Genomic DNA, 17,905 nt, shown 5'->3' on the forward strand with positions numbered 1-17,905 from the left:
ATTCAGTCTCTCTGTCTCGTGGCTCAATGAGCTTTTGCAGCAGAAATGCTCCCCTGCTGAGCCTGTTAAGTCCCATAAAACTACTTTAATGTCTCCAGACAGACAGGGAGCCAGCCAACCAGCCAAGTGGGCTCTGGGTTGTGTCTAAGTCAGAGTATGTAGATCCACTCCCCGACGTTTCCCCCTTCAGGCGCATGTTTAATGATGCTCTGTCTGCTGCAGGAACACTGATAGGTTAATGTCAGGCTGTTTTGTTGGCGTCTTCTCTGACTGGTGAGGAGACGGGGATAAAGAAGTGAAATATTACACAAAAAAGTAGGAGTAGTTCAAACATGACAGAGCGGATGTCTTGCCAACATCAGGGATGTTGCAATCAGCCGTGAGTGTCTTCCAATTTTTCCAGGCTTTCCAAAGTGTTTTAATCCCAATTCCCAGAAATACTGATATTAGTGCTGATAAATTATGGAAACTATGGAGGAAAAACTGTTTCCTCTTGGCCGTCCACCTTGATGCTAGTGCTAGCAATTGTCACTTCATCAAACATCTTTCCAAAGAGTGGAAACATAATAAAGTCTTCTCTTATGGCACACAGTGTCAAAGATAAAGCTCAAAGCACAAACTCCAGTTCAAAACCTAAGGCCTTTTATATTTTCTACCAGGCCCTTTTTCTGTACACGTCGACTTCAAACTGAATTTTTTTAACTCGCTCACACACAAAGACACCGGCTGAAAAAAACATCCATTAAACAAGAAGAGATGGGAGAGGATAGACAGACAAAAGAAGTAAAGGGAGAGGATAGACGAGATGAGAGAGGATAGACAGACAAAAGAAGTAAAAAAAAAACAAAAAATACAACAACAAAAAACAGAGGATTGGACGGGCAGATAGACAGAGAGTACCAGAGAGCTTCTCGTTAGAGAGTAAAGATACAGAGTATTACCATCAGAAGTACACATAAACACATTTTGGTTCTGCTGCTGGTGATATATCACATTTGTAGTATAACAGTTTAACTAAGAGAGATTGACTTTATGCATATAGCAACATAGCTAAGAAGAAAAAGCATTTCATCTCTCTTTATTCCTTGGTCATATTATAATAATGTCTCACTGTACATGTTGGCGTTGACGTCCTATTCCTTTCATAATGCATTTCCTCTCATTCATGTATTATGCTAATGACAAATTTAGCATTAGCATAAAAACCAAGAGTCGTTCCAGTGAGAGGCATTTGGGAAAATGTTAAGTGGGGGTCAGAATAAATGGGCAGATAATCAGGGGCTAATCTGACGTTTTAATCTATTAGTTTCAGCAACAATTATTTCTAATAACTTAAACCTAACACCCCTTTTAGGAAATTCTTACCGGCTTAATTTTTAAAAAATTATTTATTAATAACATGTGGGGTTGTACCCCAGATGACAGCTAGAGGCCAGTAATTACAGACGTTTACTGTCAAGAAGCTCTCTCTCACTATTTCACGGCCTAAGCTGTAATATAAATTCTTTCTCCTCTCACTTTTGCACCTGATGCACTGAACTGACTTACAGCAACTAAGAGCGAATAAAGCTGTCACTGCTGGCGTCCAGTGTTCTTTATTATGGGAATTTATGGGACCGCTTGGAAGCCGTAACTCCTAATGGTTAGGACAGTAACTGTGGATGTAAGGAGTACTTGGCCTTTTTAACAGCGGCATTCATCTGATCCAAGGTACAGTAACAGTTATTTGAAGAGTTAAACTTCTGCATGTTGCCATAAAACAGCTGTAACATCATGTAACACACTGTGTCTGTTTTCACTGTTTTCACTGCCTGACAGTTACAGGTGACAGACTGAGTCCTGAGGAGTGGGATTCCCTCGGAGCGCATCCACCCACACATCGAGGACAAAAGACAGAAGGAAGAGGTAAGAGAGGAGGGGGTGAGGGTTGGATTGGCTGAGGATGGGGTGCAGGTGGAGTAGAGTGGGAGTGTGTCAAACCGCCCTGAGGGAGGTGCAACTCCCTCAAGCAACAAAACTGTCACCTCAAACTGTGTTTTAATGAGCCGGTGTTAGGAGGAGAGAAAACAATTATGACAGTGATGTATTGGTGTGCGGAGCAGGTCCTAGCACAACCTACAAACAAGAGTTTTCAAACAAAGGAAGAGTCTAAAAAACACTGAGGGATGCTCCTGAGATACCTCAAATCACCACATAAACGCTGTAAAGTCGGGATTAAAAATAAGGGGTGAGGACAGGGTAGCGTTTGCAGGGGGAGGGGTGGGGGCTCCCTGTGATAAATTAAATGCCACTCATTAGTAAGGAGAGCTATTTTCAGATGCTGTCAAATACATCTCGGAGGTTTATGGGGTGCACTCATAGATAAGCTGTGGCATGTAACTAATTGATGCCCCATGCATTTGGTGGGTGCAGTCTGGCTTGAAATTACATGTTCCTGGTTTTCCTGTTTCCTCTTTGGTGCATTCAACCTTGAACTCTCTCTAAACACACACATATATACACACACACACACACATCGCTGAAAAACACACACCGCATATAAGTTTGTTGAGCAAATCCCATTGAGCTCTGCATTTCTTTTTATTAATTTGTGAAGCCTGGCCACATCGTTGTCTTGAACCCTAATCAAAACCAAGAGATGTTTAACCTTCTAAAGTGAATCTAATAAAAATACATAACATTGTCCTCAGGAAATAAGTTGTTGTTGCCAAGAAATGGAAGGAAGGGGGGGTCGATTGGGCTGTTCTGCATTGGTTGTGCAGCAACTTTATCTGAATTTCCCAGGCTCGCTCAAACTTATCATGTCAGTGAACAAATTCCGGAAGAGTTTGTGCTTCTAAGAAGTAGTTTGGAAGTCTTCTTTAATAGAACATGGGTTTTATAATTTATTTTATAGGGAAAGGAAGTACATACCACCTTTACAGGGGGTTTCTCACCCCCCCCCCCCCATCATGTTCAGTGTTATACTGGCAGTGTGGGTAAGTGGGAGCTCAAGGGTGTGGCGCAGGGTGGCAGATTTCACTGGAGGAAAAATAAAAGTCTTAACAGACAATTTTCAGCCTAAATATAACAATTGTGTGAATTAATACACAAATTAGCGACAGCTCCGTAAAATCACAATCTCTCAATGAAAATGGTTGTAGCCACTGGGACTCTTTTGCTTGTTATTATTGCAAAAGTTTTGGCCGACTTACAGGATTAGACTTACATTAAAATAATAACGTCCTGTCACTGACCAACCCACTGGACCTGGGGTTTTAAATTGTATATACGAGACCACCTGCAGGGATGGGGAGCTACATACCTTCAGCATGGGTTCTGTCTGAGTAAAACCAGATTAGTGGTTCTGACCAGGTCAGTGTTTCTACCTGGAGAGGGTAACAGACATACACACAAAAGCACGTGGCTAACTGTTGCTGCCCAGTACTGCTGGTAGTTTAGTGAAGGGAAAATGATGCATGACAGGTGGCGTGCACACACACACACACACACACACACACACACACACACGCCTTCTTCCATCTGCGCTCGGCACATTTACTCCGTCACGCATATCTTGACATCACTTCACCCAGTGACAGTGAGCGGTGAGCGCCTTATTCATTTCGTTCTGCCACGGATAAATAATGGTTCACGGCGCCGCACAAATCAAACGACGAGCTGGGTTTCCTTTATCTTCCTGTCAAGACTGGTTTTCAGACTTAGACAGACTTTTACAGTATCTTTCATAGACAGAAAGAAAAATACGGCTGAAACACTTTAAAAACGGAATAACGAGAGACCTGTGATAAATAACTGAAGTGCGTGCATTTTTCTTTGCATTTTGGTGACGAAGAAGCAAAAGAATAAACTCACCTGTAAATGGAGTTGCAGTCTGAGAGAGTCTGAGAGAAATACTCCTGACTCTGGAATCAGTCGATGTGCGCTCCTCCTCTACCTCGCTCACTCACCCTCCCTCTGTCTCCCTCTCTCTCTCTCTCTCTCTCTGTGGTGCCTTCACGGTCTGTGTACGTCTAGGCACCAAGACGGAGACTCTAGATGTGCTGAGAGCCAATGAAGAGACACTAAACGTCCGCTCAGACAGTGGATCAAATCTGATTGCCGCCGACTCCCGTGTCCATCTCTCTGACCTGTCTGTCAGCAGCGTGGGTGAGTTCGAGTGTGTGTGGAGGGAGAGAGGTAAGTCAAACAGGAGACGCTCTCCTCCTCTCTGGGTCACAATCCACAGTTGCAGACTAAATGCAACACTAAAAAAATAAAATATTTTTGGAATTCTGCCACATTGTTTTTATACAGAATAAACGTAAGAGTTTTCACTCTGCATAAAAAATAAATACACATTTTCTACCTTTATTTTCTTTATTCTATATTTTGCTTTTTTGCTGTGGATGGTGGCCTCAATTACTCAAAATTACGCAAATTGCATAATATCATACTAAAATCAAATGATTGAGTATCACTTTTATTTTTTTTATTTTTTATTTTTTTTGGCTTTCCGATCCTACAGCATAAGTAAACACCAAGTCCCAAGTTCCATGCAAATGGTCACACATTCAGATTCAGTGGCAAAATGTTTCTAAAATACTCACTAAACTAACTCTCAAGTATGACTGTCAAGGTCAACCCAGGTTTAATAAGTCTGTCCCAGGCCTGGCTCAAGGGTCAGTTGAAATCCTTAACCAGGTCAGATGTGTTTTTCTCTCAGACTGCCGGAACAGGGAACAAAACTAATAAATCATACAAGTCCAGGTTTTCTTTCCTCCCTTGAGGTCCGCAGCAGTGATTACAACGCCTTCTGTTTTAACTCATATTTCAAAAATAAAGTAAGGGGAAAATTGGCTTGTAGCCTATTGGCCAGTAGGATGTGGGATTACTATTTTATTTTACAAATCGCTTCAACTTTAAATGCGTCCATACATTGAATTTGTTGTGTATGTCTACCTGTATGAGACTTTAATGCTGCAACCATGTAATGACAGAAAATGTAACCCGGAGAATTTGATATTTTGCATTTGAGGTCGCTAATGTCCATCATTTTTTTACCTTTTTACTTAGGGCTCTCCTTTAGAAAATCCATATTTTATAAGCACCCGTCCAGATTTATCTATAATTCAGAAAGCTCTGACCGGGGGCTGGGTGGTCATAGGCCGGACAGGGGACCCCGGGGACTGCAGTCACTCCACCAGACTGTGACAAAAACAAAATGCTCTGTGAACAAGATGATGATGATGATGATGGGCTTGTTGCCAGGGCAGACAGGCAAAACCAGGTTGACTGAAAACCAGCAGCCGTGCGACAGGCTTGTAGGGGCTGCAACAGTCTGGAAATCCCGAGCGTCCAACCTTATCGACTGTCAAGTTCATGCATAAAATAAAGGTTTAATGGGATAAATATATCTAAAAACCAAGTTTGGATGCCGAGATCTTGAAGCAGACTGAAAGGAAATGTTGATCAGTTTGGAGACGAGATCAGTGATGCAACACTAAGACGGTTTCAACCTGATCCGAGGTGAAACGGAGAGCAGTATTTAGAGTTGCTAGGCAGAAGAGACTGTCACAGATGTAGTGGTGAAAAAGGTCGGTGCCAGTGGGAGGCAGATGATTGGCTGTGGCAACCTCAGGGCAAATGTTGAGAAAACCCACAAGCTCCACAGACTGAAATGACAACTTTTATTTATTTATGTTTTCAAACAATAACGCTCAAACTTTCAAAAACACAAAAGTTAACAGGGAACTAAACCAGTGTAGTAACCAGACTCTCTGAACAAAGCAACTTCGAATACAATCAGTTCCATCAGCACAGAAACAGTTTCTGAGGCAAACTTGTATACAAGAAAAATAGTCAAACACACACACTCAAGTGGCAAAAAAAAAATTAATTCAACACTGCTTTTAAAAGTAAACAAGATAGAATGAATACAAAAAACTATACACGTGATGTCAGAAAATGACAACCCGAGAACAAATCTTTTTCTCTTTCTACCCAAAGTGAACCGTGTACCGTGAGCCACTACCCAGAACTGATGTTGCACATCGCCGTACTTCATTCAGTTTTTAATATGGATTCAGAACAGATGTATAAAATTTGATGGGAAGTAAAATTAACACCGTGATTGTTTACTGTGAAGCCCAGACATAAATTAGAAAAAAAAATTAATACAATTTAAAATTAAATTGTCCAGGCACAATTAATGGCTGCACTAAGTGAATTGAAAACGTCCAGAATTAACACGACTTTTCTTAAAATAAAGACCAGTTATGGAAGTTACATTGAGGAATGAAATACATTTTTTTAGGGAGGCTTAGCTGATATCAAGAAACATACTTTAGTGCTGCAACAACCAGACTGTTATCATCGCTAATAACATTCAACGAAATACAGTAGTGTTCACATACAGAGAGCCTGACAAGTTATAGAACAAACAAACACAAATAACCCCAAAATAAATCAAATATGAATTATAAAGACACAAAAGGTGATTTTAAGTCAATTTTTTCAGTGTTGCATGTCAATAACAAGAAAAAAAAAACAAAATGGTGACAATGAGTGTGCTTCGCTCGTTCCGGTGCAGTCTGTGATCCATGTGGGTAAAAGCCGTTCAACCACAGGTCAGCCTTAGAGAGTGCAGCCAAAGTGACTGTGCTCAAACTCATACAGTTAGAGTAAAGCTTTCCAGCAGTTTAGTGTTAAAATGGGTCTCAGACAGTGAGGGTGTACTGGTGGAGCATCAAGATGTCTGTCCTGTCCTGTTTGCCTTAGATGATGTTGTCAGCATCTGAGGAGGCAGATGTACAGCCATATTACCAACAACCTCCCTGCTGCCAAATACACAGGCCTTGATAATGAGTCACGTGTAATACATGTGTGCAAATTAGGGCTGTTAAAGTTTATCTAAATTTAAATCGGATTATTCAGATGCTAATTGTTATTTATTCTGAATTAATCAAGATTAATCCAAAGACCTTTTTTTAACTGTATATTGCTGGAGAAGAAAGATAGAACAGCAAGTAGATGTGTGTGTTACATCTGTTTTTACTTGTGAATGATTTAAATGATGGGATTATTAATATGGAAACATCAACAGAAATATGCAAAATGTATAATAATTTATCTTCATAGAGTTGGTGGAGTTCAGTCATTACTGAACATCTTGACAGGTGTTAAAACTCGCTTTCAAAATATCAATCAGTCCACTGTCCCTTCTGTTTGACAGTTGTGTCAGTCAGCTTGTCAGCTGCTGCCCACAAATGCATGCTGGGCGTTTAAACAGTACTTAAATCTCTTTCATATGTGTATTATGGTAACACCAATGGACGGCGGCATTATTGGTTGTTGTTTTGTTTTTTTTAGTCTGGATCAACAAACCAAAACCATTTGAATGAAGTTGCTGTAGTTTTTCCCTCTGGTACAACTGAACTGAACTTTATATAGTTTAAAGGCCTAGAGCATTGTTGTATTTCCAAGGGCAAAATCTTAAGACATTTTACCCCCATGTTTGACTGAGTTATGATTATACAGCATTCATAGACATGGATGCGTTTTGCTGGCTTGGGTCATGCCTTACCTGGCAGAAGGCACCATGGTAATAGGCTACAGCACAGGTAACACGGTCTGAACTCCACAGTCCACAAAGTTCTGGAAAATGCGAACATCACAGAATGAGTGGAATTTTACTGAGAAACTGAACAGCCGTGAACAGCTGCCATTAAACAAGCCCCCATAAAAACAGCATGTGTCAGTGAGAATACACACTGATCATTTTTTCCACTGTCAAATCCCATCATTATTCTAGCACGCTGGTGGCCTTTAAATGTGGAATACAAGACCTACCTTCAATTCTGACAGTATTCTACTTTGATTTTATTATATTTTAGGGTTTCTCTGCAACCACGAGACAATTATTTGATTTCAGTCACACAAAAATGTACTTAGTTGCCATACTGTTTTATGGCTTAGCTCAAACAACACAATATACAGATGAAATATGCCTTATTCAACTCTGACAAGGAGAATATTTAATTTGATCAAATTTTACCCAAATGTTGCCAACAAAACTGACTCGATACCACCATCTAGTGGGATAAAAGTATAATTGCAGTTTGTCAATTTAAATTGCCTACCAAGATATAATTACAAAAAATGAAATTCATCTAATAAACGTCACCAGTAGTTTGAAAAAGTTTGAAATTACATTTAGAATTATTAATTAACTCAGAATTACCTGATCAAGAGGGTGCGATGTCCCATCAGCTGTCCATTGAGTTGGAGTATACTGCGTTGGTGACAGAAAGATCATTGCTCAAACATATAGCTTAAGACTAAGATCATAGTACTAAGTGTGGCGTATGCAGTAGGCAGCCACGGGTGGTCTACAACTAAATTGATCCCTTATCGTTTTTGTGTATCAGTATAAGCTATGTATGAGATCCTGATGTGCACACCTGTACCTGATAGGCATAGACATTCTGTGCATAGTTCACTGGCACTTGTGGCATCATCACACCTCCAAAATTGGAGAAAGGGTACGTCTGCAAAGACAACCAAATCCCCCCACCCCACCCCCAAAAAAGAACATTCAGTGACATCAAGTAACGTTAGTTTCGGTCCCATTGGGTTGTGTTGTGTGTGGGAAAATCTGCAAACATTTTAGCTGGTTGCTTTTGCAAAAAACACCAACACAAGTTATTATTTCTGTATTGTTTGTAGTTGTTTCAAAGTGAACATAATCATCCAAAGTTAAAAAACAACAACGAGAGAACATTAAGCCAACATCAAACTCTGCTCTCCAAGATGTTAACATCGTCCACCTCAGAATTTTAGTCCAGTTGCTAACAGAACAAAAGTATGCCTCCTCAATGTGCATATGTTACCTGAGTGTAGGGGCTGCCTGCATTAACGATGGGAGAAGGCGGTGCCATGCCGCCACCTACGGGTGCACAGTATGTACAGTAGAAGTACTGGGTGGAGCGCATTGCTGAAACAGGACCAAATAGATGAGAAGGTACTGAGCCTGATCAAAGAACACACGCATACTGTATGCCGGTAATAATTACTACAGTAATACATATAAATCCAATCTTACGTTTACTGGTATACATACGCGAGGTCCTGTCTTTCATGATTGCAGGTCCCAGCTTCAGTTTTCTGCCATTGCACATTACGTGTTGCTGGAGTAAAAATGTTCATACACAAGTATTAGTCCTTCTGTGGTTAATGATTATATTACAGTTTTAAATGATGTACCTCAATGATTGGCTGGATGTTGACATCTTCTCCAAAGTACACAAAGCCATACCTAGGAATACACACAATAGCTTGTGAAATAAAAAGCCCCTTAAAACAAATATAAGAAAAAACACTCATAAAGGAAAAAAATCCATAAGGCTGCACTACAATCAAATGACAGAGTAGTGGTTTGTTGAGGGTTTGCATCATCTGAACCTTTGAACTCACCCTTTGCAGATTCCTCCACGGTATGTCATAATTCGAACTTCCTTGACATCACCGTATCTGGCAAAAATGTCCCGTATTTCATTCTCCTCCACCTGGGAATAAAAATGATTTATAGGTAGAACGCAGAAATTCAACATTTTAAAAAAACAAGTTGTTTTGTGGACACAAAATGTAACAGTGCACAAGGAAACAGTTCACTGAACACACTAGGAAATGATACAAAACAGAATAAACCACTTGACTTAAGAAAACAAGATACTGTCAATATATTGTCAAATTATCTCATTGGAAAAACTTTTATCGATTTGGTATAAAAGGACTGCTTCTGCTACGACATTAAACTGTGGTAATGGATGATGACATTCAAAGATGTTACCTTCGGGTCCATTCCTCCAACAAAGATTGCATTGGGAGTAAGTTTTCCCACAGGTAGTGTGTATCCATTGGACAACTTCTCGTATGGTGGACTGTGGTTCACAACCCTGGGCTTGTTGATTTCCTGCCAGTGGAATAACATTTTACTGAACGTGAAAGGACTATATCCGGGTGTCTCAGTACAAATACAACAATACTTGACAGATCTTAATCATAAAAGCAAAGTAGAAGAAATTGTGGAATAACATGTTTTCTAAATACTACTAGTCATCTACGCGACTTGCTGATGAGTCAATTTTTCAATATTTTTATAGTCCATTAAAGGCGACCATATGCATTATAAAGCATTTGGTTGGTACAAGTTTTTTTCCCTAAACTTCAGTTGGTTTTGCTTCTAACCAAGCAAAACGAAGAAATGTCAGTACATCCATTGATGTTACGTTAACAAACTACAACTTGAAACTTAAACCAACTTAAACAAGCAAAATGTCACCCGACGCCAAAACAATCGTGATTATCGAAGATTCCGGCAGCCATTACTGGGAGTAACTTTGCGCCTCTTCCATCTTCTTTAATCAAGGGCGGCTAAACACTAAGTTGGCTGACAGCAGATAATTAGCATCTCAGTAGGTAACTTTCTTTCAACTAACTCTCTTTGCGACCGTGTGCAAACCTACAAACCCAGGCACTTAAAAACTTACCATGTTTAAAATGTCTAAAATGAATAAATTAGAAGACACAAGTCAACGCACAATCAACGGATCTCTCTTTCCGCCTACCAACAGTTGGAGCCACCTGCTTGGACGTCGACCACGCCCACACACATCATCAATGATGACCTATCAGCGGTCAGACATTTTATTTGAACTTTCCATGACCTCTCCTTCATTAGGTACATTTAAACTTTTTTACGCTAACACAATAAAAAGGCCATACATTGCGAGGGTCTATACTGTGGTGACGGTATGTACGCAAATTCTCAATTTCTTTATAATATTGTTGTGAACGTATACTATTCATTTAGGTAATTTACAAGTTAAGTGTGTTTTGTGATTTGTTAGCAAGAAGCAAGACAAGACTCGTGCTATATTGGAGACAAGGAAGCTAGCTTACTGAATTATTTACCACTGGATACCTTGGTAATAGCATCTTTCAGCAGAAAAAAACATTATTTACTAAAACTAAAATCAGTCAGTCAATGTTTTGCCTAAATTATGCCATACCAGTATGCTGCATACTAGGAAGTAGAGTACAGTAGTCTTTGTATTTGTCTGTCTGTCTCATAGACCTGCGGGTGTCGCTGTTGTCCAACACAGCAGTAAATAAAGCCATCCAGGTAGTTAATGTTGTCATGGAGACACTCTCGGATGACAACTGCAGAGTTTTGCCAAACTTAACGCCTCACCGCTTGGGTAGTTTTCCCCGCATGTGTGTTTACTTACCAAAGAGTTACTCTAAACACTCGAGCCTCCGCTGCAGCGACCTCAACTACAATGGAAGGTAAAGTTTCCCGTGTTAAATCTCAGTAATGAGATAACGTGTACAACCGTGTGACACCATGCGTTACAGTACACATTATTATTATTACTCAATGTTATTTTTAATAGTTTAATTATATCATATTAATAATTCTCATTGAGGTTATTTTATCTTAGTCATATGTATATATATTTATATATATAAATGGTTTTAATACCCAGAACTAGATTTATTGAGGGAAATAAAGTATAATGTAATGTATATGTACAGTTGAATATTGAAATATTTTTTATGTTGGCCTCATGACAATGTATTTGACATTTAAAATTTGCTGTGGCTCAAAAAAGATTGTGAAACATTTTAATGTCTGTGTGTTACACTAAAAACTGACACTGTAATGAGACTACATATTGGTTACTTCACATGTCTTTATTTAGTGTTGTCACTGAGGATTGTCTAGTCAGTGCCTTCACAGGTATGCTTTCTCTGGAATTAACCATCCTTGAAGCCTTTGAATCCTTTAAATTTGGATGAAAGAATGAAAATAATGCAGTACAGCTCAATGAGAGCAGTGCAAAAAATGGAAAAGTGCACAATTTTTTATGCTAAGTAGAATAAAACACATAATATACACATTATCTACAACTCATGTTGAAATTACTATTATATATATATTTCATATTTTTTGTGTTCACTACAAGAAAGATGAAAAATATACAGTATTTAGGTAAGGTCTTAAAGGTTTAAAATATAGGTATCTAATTTACAGGCTCTGCTTTGCAGATAATATAGTAATAAATTAAATCAGCCATACATGGCTACATATCATGTTTTATTATCATCTACCTCAGCTATGCTTTCACTTCAACTTTCTTGGAGCTTCTCCATGACATCTACTCATCTTCTCTGGGGTCTTCAGTTTTGCTTCTGCCTCCTGTCCTTCTGAACTAATGTCCCAAACCATCATAATTTCCTTCCTATTTCTTTCTTTTTTTTCAAACTGTGATGTCATAGCTGTTCCTCTATCCTTCTCCTATCTTGTCCAGTTCATTTTGGTCACTCCAACTGAAAATCTCAACATTTTTGACTCAGCCACCTCTAGCGTCAGCCTCTTTTGAACAACCAAAACCAGTTTCTAACCCCACTGCCCTTCTTTGTCCATCCACTCTACCCTGCAAACAACCTCTTCACCTCTGGTGTGTACCCGAGGTGCTTACACTGATTTATGTTCATGACATCTCTACCTCAACATGCCTTACTCTCAGTCAAAAATGCAGTCTGTCTTTTATTTCTCCTCCCTCTACAGTTCCCACCTCTGGAACCCGAATAGATTTTAGCAGGATATTTGATGCAATTTTAAAATTGATGAATTGATTTTCCTTTCAACCACAGCGTGAGGATTCCAACACAGATATGAGTGAAAGAAGAAAGCGTCCTTTCCCTCCTCCTCTGCCAGAGGAGGAGGAACCTTCAGACGTATATGAAGTAAGTAAATTTATCATACCATGGATGAATTTATTCTTCTTTAACTCTTGTGCCAACATTTTAACACTCGTGTTCTGTCACCTCAGAGGGTTGCACGGAGCAGCAACTATTCGCCTGTCTTCCAGTCCCGTTCCAAATCTCTGGCTTACAAAGACCTGTGTAGTGGGGCTGTGAGTCCCACAGAGGAGGTGGTTGTCAGTCAAGGCCAGGATGGGCATCACAAACATAGTGACAAAGATCTAGAAGCAAGTATCAATGACATTCAGATCACTTTGAATGTTCATAAACATATTCTATTTTAGTTACACATAATCTTACTTTGCCTCACACAGATGTACATGTATGAGATCACCAATGGCGTTCCTGATTCAGTAGTGGCCCCACAGCCACGTCAGCAGATTTTGGACATCATACGTCTGCTGCCTCCTGAAAGCCCTGACAGAAACATCCAAATGCTCAGGGCTAACCTGAACGAGGAGATCAGACAAGATTATTACTTCAGTATCAAGAGGAGCATAGGTATTTACCAACAGGGCCTCACAAAAACACACATCTATACGCCATGTCTTTTTTGTAGATGTCAGTTTACCAAAGTTCTAGATTCCAGCTTTTGGGATTCAGTATTGCACTGGTGTATACAGTGAAATGATGCATTTTAAAATGGTTTTCTGTTTTTTAATTCTTGGTAATTAATGCTATGCCTTTCCAGTGGAATACATTCTGATGGATCCTATAGACCGCAAGAAACTGTTCATCTCCAGAATTCCCAAGCCTCGTCTTACAAGGGTGACCTGGTCAGACAGCTACAAGGCAGTCCAGAAATGGCAAAAAAATCATCTATTTACTGTCAATCCTATTATGATACTGCTTCAAGATGTCTGGTTAAACAGGTAATGTTGGTGTGTAAAGTACTGTCTATTCAATTGGGAAGAAAATACAAATACTAGAGAAGTAAAAATGGGGACATAAAACTACTTTTGTTTTGATTCATTTTATGAGATCTGTTGGTACAAGATGCAGAAGAGAGATTTAAACTTAAATTGTAGTCACTAGAGGTTTCCTTCTAAATGTGCATGAAGGTAATCATTTTGGTGTCTTTGTAGCTTCTCCACATTAAGGTTTGTCCGACTTGAGGACCTGTTCTCAGCCAACTTCCCGCTCCTGCCATCTGAGTTCAAGGAGTTTGTAGAGAAACAGTGCCAGGACGCCAGAGAAGAACTCTTGCAAAAGTAATTTAATCTGCTTAATACTGTAACAAGACTCCAAAGATTAATCTAGACTTGTTTTTACCTTGTTGTCCTATTGTTCAGACTTAGGAACGCACACTTATGTAACTATTGTAGACTGTAAAACCATAGAGATTAAAAAAAATTAAAATTGTGGATTTTTCCAAGATTCATAAATTAGACATCTTGTGATATTTTTTTAATTCAGAGATTCAGAGGTTTGATTATGAACATATTCTCCTTCTTCCAGGTGGCTGAATCAATGTGCACAACTGTTTAACAACTTCAGGGACCTGTGGTTACCTCTCATATTAAAACATGACCTGGTGGTTCCAGTCCGTGTGCAGGACTTTTTTAACTGCGTAGCTGCTTTCATGTCGGTGCAGCTCCGAACTCTGGTGATGGAGTCGTTGCAGGATTTGCTTTATTTCTTCACTTCACACGAGGTTAGGACAAGTAATGAGTGAAAACGTACTGCAGTCCACCCACACAATGATGGACCTTAGAATTCAATTGCTTTATGTATTTTTCAGGATGGTAATGACTTTGGGGACGTGTTTGATGAGAGGGAGTACTTCAAGCGTCAGGTCCTGCTGGTCAAACTACAAGCGGACAAACCTGAAATTGGCCTTTATCCGAACTTCCAGGAATCTTGGGAGATAATCCGTGGGGCTTTCAAGGAAATTCTGAAGAGTGCTGAGAAGCTGCCACGGGTATTTCACTTCCAGAATTATTTAGACTTTAGTGTTTCATGGATAATTAATTATAAAACAACCAATGTTTAGGCTGCATGGCAGTGATTCATATCTAAAGTCAATATGATCTAATGCAACAATGTCCTCTGTGTCTTTTTTTCTCCAGGTGGAATGTGAGCTGTTTCCTGATATCAACAAGTTGTATCTTCGCACAGTGAAACCTGACGAAGTGGTAGTGAAAGATCTGCTCGACAAGGTTGAAAATATTTTCAACAAGAACTGCGTTGGACCTACGAAGTGAGGCTTTTTGTGACTTTGCTTTGTTTTTAAAACCAAACAGCAAACAACAAAAGTCCTGCTAATGCCCCATGTCCCTCTTTAGGTATTTAAACGTATATGACAGATTTACCAGTCTATTGGACGATTCAGCCAACCAGGACGTTACATCATTTCTCAAAAAGAAGCACACCTTAGAAGAATTCACAAATGTAACAGAAGCTTTCATTGTAAAATCTGTGACATTACTCGTGTTCTCTCTGTGAATTCGGCCTAACCCACGTTAACTCTTTGAGTTTAGAAGATCGAGGGCATTAACAAGATGTGGCAGGAGATTACCTCGCTCTCCATCACAGTGCCACTGTCCCTGTTCTGTCTGGATGCTGCCAAGCTGAATGAAGAACTATGTAACCGATGCAGCAGACTGAAGGAGAAGATTGTAATGTTTGAATTGGAGGAGAACCGATCGCTTAACAAGGGGTGAGAGAATGGTCTGCATCCTCGCTAACCAAACACACACTCCCCCAAATCTTGTTCTCACTTTGTGTTCTTCCTCAGAATCTGTCAAGCATTTGAGGAGATCACCAGAAGGGTCAGAAGTAACCCACAAATTACTGAGGAGGTGGTGTCACTCACTCAGTACATTTCCAAGACCAATGAGATCACTCTTCCTGGGCTTAATGAAGACATCGAAGAGGCCAGACATCGTCTCATCTTCCTGTTGGACTATGCCACTCTCACATGTATGTGAAAACACACATGACACGTCCAGGAGTGTGACCTTAGTTTAAGATGCATTTTAAAAGTCTGGAAAATCTTCATAATTTAGCATAACATTTACAACCAGAAAATCAAACAAGTTCATGATTACAAAATAGAAAACTTAATTCTCTAAATGTTGTTTTATTATCAACAGCGCCCAAAAAAGAAACTCTTTGATCTTTCCATCACTTTCAAACATGATATCTTATAGAAAAAATAATTCTAGCTAAGCTACAGCCTGACCTATCCCAAATACACAGTCATAGAAATACTAGCTTCATTGTAAACACTGCAGTTTGTCAAGATGCTGGGATCTGGCCCTCCAAGAGCTAAAGCTGGAAGACTGTCTTTTCATAAAGTACTGAGGTCAAATTAAACTTAATAAAGCTTTTGTAGAAGTGTTCAATAGCTGAGGAGACACATGTCAAATTAAAGTGTCTTTTAAGAAGATGGTTTTGTGCACAAAGGATTAGTAAAAATCTTTTTTAATTACAAAGTTGAAGTTGTAACTTCTTTATATAACTATTAAAGTTGCAGTTGAGATTGAAATTTATTTCAATGTGGATTGAAAAATAAAAATTCTAGTACCCTGCAGCAACATAATGATGAATTTTTCCAAATACAAATTACTCCAAAAGTATTCCCAGAAAGGCAAAGATGCAGCTGTGGAGTATTACACTTAATACGGTAATAATATATATTATTGCTCTCTTTTTTTTTTGTTTGGTTGTTTTACAGCTGATGACATAAGACTTAATTCCCGAGTCTTTCAGTGGCCCAAACAGATCGAGATTGAACTTGACGATAGTGTTACACGTCTGGCCAGCCTTAGGATACAAGTTGAGAAAAATCTACAGAAGAGGTGAGATGTATTGAAGTATGAAAGGTCAATGAAAAAGATGACCTGTGGTAATAAAAAGTTTTAAAAAAAAGAGCATTCAATCAGATGACTTTAAAACATGCTTTTGACATTTGTCTGTTTTAGAATCAAAGACTTTGACCAGAAGCTGCTGTTTATGGACAAGCAGATACAGACCTTTAAGAAGAAGGCAGTGATGACGCCAGAGGAGATCAGAAAGAATGTGCAGATACTGTCTGGAATAAGCAATAACCTTGAGTCTGCTGTCTGTGAACTGGAGGTAAACACATCACACCGTGTCTGACTCAGAGACATCTTTTAATAACACTCACATTTGGTCATTTCTATTTTGTCCACACAGTGACTGTTAAACTAACCCTTGATTTTCAGAAAAGTATTTCTGTTGGCAGGAAAATCCTTACAACATTATTCTTTCACAGGCTATTAACAACGAGCAGGAACTGCTCGAGCAGGACCAGAGCCAATTCCCAATTCTGCAGGTTATGATAGCCGAAAAACAACCACACGAACAGCTGTGGAACACAGCACTAAGGTTTCAGACCAACTCAGAAGTGTGGATGACTGGTGGGTAACACTCTACTTCTACTTTGTCACAGCTGCAGTAGGATTGGGTTTTAGAAGCTGTGCAACAGGCAGTAAATAAATGCCCTGGTGTTGGCAGAATGCACAGTTGCCACAACGGCGACAACCCATCTTAGAAGTGGAAACGTCTGTTTTTTGTCCCCCTGTCTTTGGCATCTCCATCCAGAAGATTCATAGCATTTTAAAATTCAGTCATGGAGACAAAGACCTTTGTGATCAAAATTGATAATGAAAGATTTTAATCCTTCCCACTAGTGACTGTGGCATGGGCTGTTCGTCAATATGAAGTCTTTTCTGGCATTGACAAATGACAAGACAAGTTCAGGCGTGTCCAGTCCCAACTGTGACGTTCCAGCTAAGCCTTATCGAAAGACTGTAGCTGCAAATAAGAAGATGAAGAAGACATGACCAAACGATTTTAGTAATTTAACAAGAGAATATTGTTGAGAATATTATTGACAATAATGACAAAGCATGACAAACATCAACATCCCCACGTGATTTTTCCTTTGGTTTCAATTTAATGCACCTGAATATGAAAGAAAAAAAATGTAGAGTTTTTTTTCCATAGATCAGAATTGAAGAGTCTCAAAGTCCCAAAAGTCAACAGCATATAATTGTAACCTGTAGTGATGTGTCCTAGTTGATGGCAGATCTTCACATATCAAAGTGATGTTCATGCGTCAATCATC

General features: G+C 39.3%; 3 protein-coding genes and 1 long non-coding RNA gene across 7 annotated transcripts in view; 2 read left to right on the forward strand and 2 right to left on the reverse strand.

Moving 5' to 3' along the window:
- The window catches only part of rftn1a (raftlin, lipid raft linker 1a), a 23,983-nt gene extending 20,045 nt beyond the window's left edge, over positions 1-3,938 (reverse strand). Inside the window, exon 1 of the mRNA XM_008331471.3 lies at positions 3,856-3,938. The gene's annotated coding sequence lies outside the window, so the exon portion shown is untranslated. The remainder of the gene's footprint in view (positions 1-3,855) is intronic.
- LOC112488558 (uncharacterized) lies at positions 805-6,529 on the forward strand. The gene is made up of 2 exons (XR_003052762.1): positions 805-1,905; positions 4,018-6,529. It is a non-coding gene; the product is annotated as an uncharacterized LOC112488558 (long non-coding RNA).
- dazl (deleted in azoospermia-like) lies at positions 4,475-10,662 on the reverse strand. Of its 4 annotated transcripts, none has more exons than XM_017040860.2 (10): positions 10,530-10,662; positions 9,830-9,952; positions 9,454-9,545; positions 9,244-9,295; positions 9,101-9,167; positions 8,871-8,974; positions 8,442-8,528; positions 8,222-8,272; positions 7,565-7,635; positions 4,475-6,775 (listed from the first exon to the last, which is right to left on the reverse strand). In XM_017040860.2, the coding sequence occupies exons 1-9, from the start codon at positions 10,530-10,532 to the stop codon at positions 7,591-7,593; spliced, it is 624 nt and encodes a 207-aa protein (XP_016896349.1). In that variant the 5' UTR covers positions 10,533-10,662; the 3' UTR covers positions 4,475-6,775; positions 7,565-7,590.
- The window catches only part of LOC103394246 (dynein heavy chain 3, axonemal-like), a 25,001-nt gene continuing 17,625 nt past the window's right edge, over positions 10,530-17,905 (forward strand). Inside the window, exons 1-15 of the mRNA XM_025065379.1 lie at positions 10,530-10,791; positions 12,700-12,792; positions 12,879-13,037; positions 13,125-13,311; positions 13,502-13,682; positions 13,896-14,021; positions 14,269-14,464; positions 14,552-14,731; positions 14,880-15,010; positions 15,096-15,201; positions 15,291-15,469; positions 15,548-15,732; positions 16,490-16,613; positions 16,737-16,890; positions 17,051-17,202. Of these exons, the coding sequence (XP_024921147.1) occupies positions 10,531-10,791; positions 12,700-12,792; positions 12,879-13,037; positions 13,125-13,311; positions 13,502-13,682; positions 13,896-14,021; positions 14,269-14,464; positions 14,552-14,731; positions 14,880-15,010; positions 15,096-15,201; positions 15,291-15,469; positions 15,548-15,732; positions 16,490-16,613; positions 16,737-16,890; positions 17,051-17,202 (2,414 nt within the window). The 5' untranslated portion in view covers position 10,530. The remainder of the gene's footprint in view (positions 10,792-12,699; positions 12,793-12,878; positions 13,038-13,124; positions 13,312-13,501; positions 13,683-13,895; positions 14,022-14,268; positions 14,465-14,551; positions 14,732-14,879; positions 15,011-15,095; positions 15,202-15,290; positions 15,470-15,547; positions 15,733-16,489; positions 16,614-16,736; positions 16,891-17,050; positions 17,203-17,905) is intronic.

Source organism: Cynoglossus semilaevis, chromosome 18, assembly GCF_000523025.1.
Source record: "Cynoglossus semilaevis isolate Cse_v1.0 chromosome 18, Cse_v1.0, whole genome shotgun sequence".
Taxonomy (NCBI): Eukaryota; Metazoa; Chordata; class Actinopteri; order Pleuronectiformes; family Cynoglossidae; genus Cynoglossus; species Cynoglossus semilaevis.